This window comes from Haliotis asinina, chromosome 9, assembly GCF_037392515.1.
Source record: "Haliotis asinina isolate JCU_RB_2024 chromosome 9, JCU_Hal_asi_v2, whole genome shotgun sequence".
Classification (NCBI taxonomy): Eukaryota; Metazoa; Mollusca; class Gastropoda; order Lepetellida; family Haliotidae; genus Haliotis; species Haliotis asinina.
The window spans coordinates 8721969-8722494 of NC_090288.1; the positions used below are offsets into that span (position 1 = coordinate 8721969).

A 526-nucleotide genomic window follows, 5' to 3' on the forward strand; every position below is an offset into this window, starting at 1 on the left:
ACGTAACCAGGCATGTTTGTTTAATCCCAGGTGGTCTTTCCACAGGACACTACGATGTTCCCAAGAACTCCAACGTTTTGATAAACCATTGGGCTATTCACCGCGACCCAGACCAGTGGGAGGACCCTGCAACCTTCAAACCAGAACGGTTCCTGACAGAGGAGGGAAAGGTGAAGACAACCATCACCCACTTCCTACCCTTCTCTGTCGGTCGCAGAGCGTGTTTAGGGGAGTACCTGGCTAAACCAGAGCTCCATCTCATCATGGCCGGACTCCTGAAGAACTTCCACATATCCCCAGAAGATGGCGTTAAACCAAGTCTGGAGCCAAACTTCAAGGCAGACAAAAACATGCCGAAAGACTATAAACTTATATTCAAAGTTAGGTCCTAACATTGTGCCTTGGATCTTGTCATCACGCAGAATCTATCACATCTTCATATGCACTTGATATTTTACATGCATGACATGTTGTATATTTATTCTCAAGCTTATAGTATTAAACTGAATAAATGAACTGGAAAGAT

At 44.5% G+C, this 526-nt stretch overlaps 1 protein-coding gene across 4 annotated transcripts in view; it reads left to right on the plus strand.

Annotated features, from left to right (window-relative positions):
- The window catches only part of LOC137295885 (cytochrome P450 1A5-like), an 11463-nt gene extending 10937 nt beyond the window's left edge, over positions 1–526 (plus strand). For 2 of the 4 annotated variants that reach the window (XM_067827450.1, XM_067827449.1), the window contains exon 11: positions 46–526. In XM_067827450.1, the coding sequence (XP_067683551.1) occupies positions 46–392 (347 nt within the window). In that variant the 3' untranslated portion in view covers positions 393–526. Of the gene's footprint in view, positions 1–30 lie in introns of all 4 variants that reach the window. The other 2 variants (XM_067827448.1, XM_067827447.1) reach the window with 1 other exon arrangement.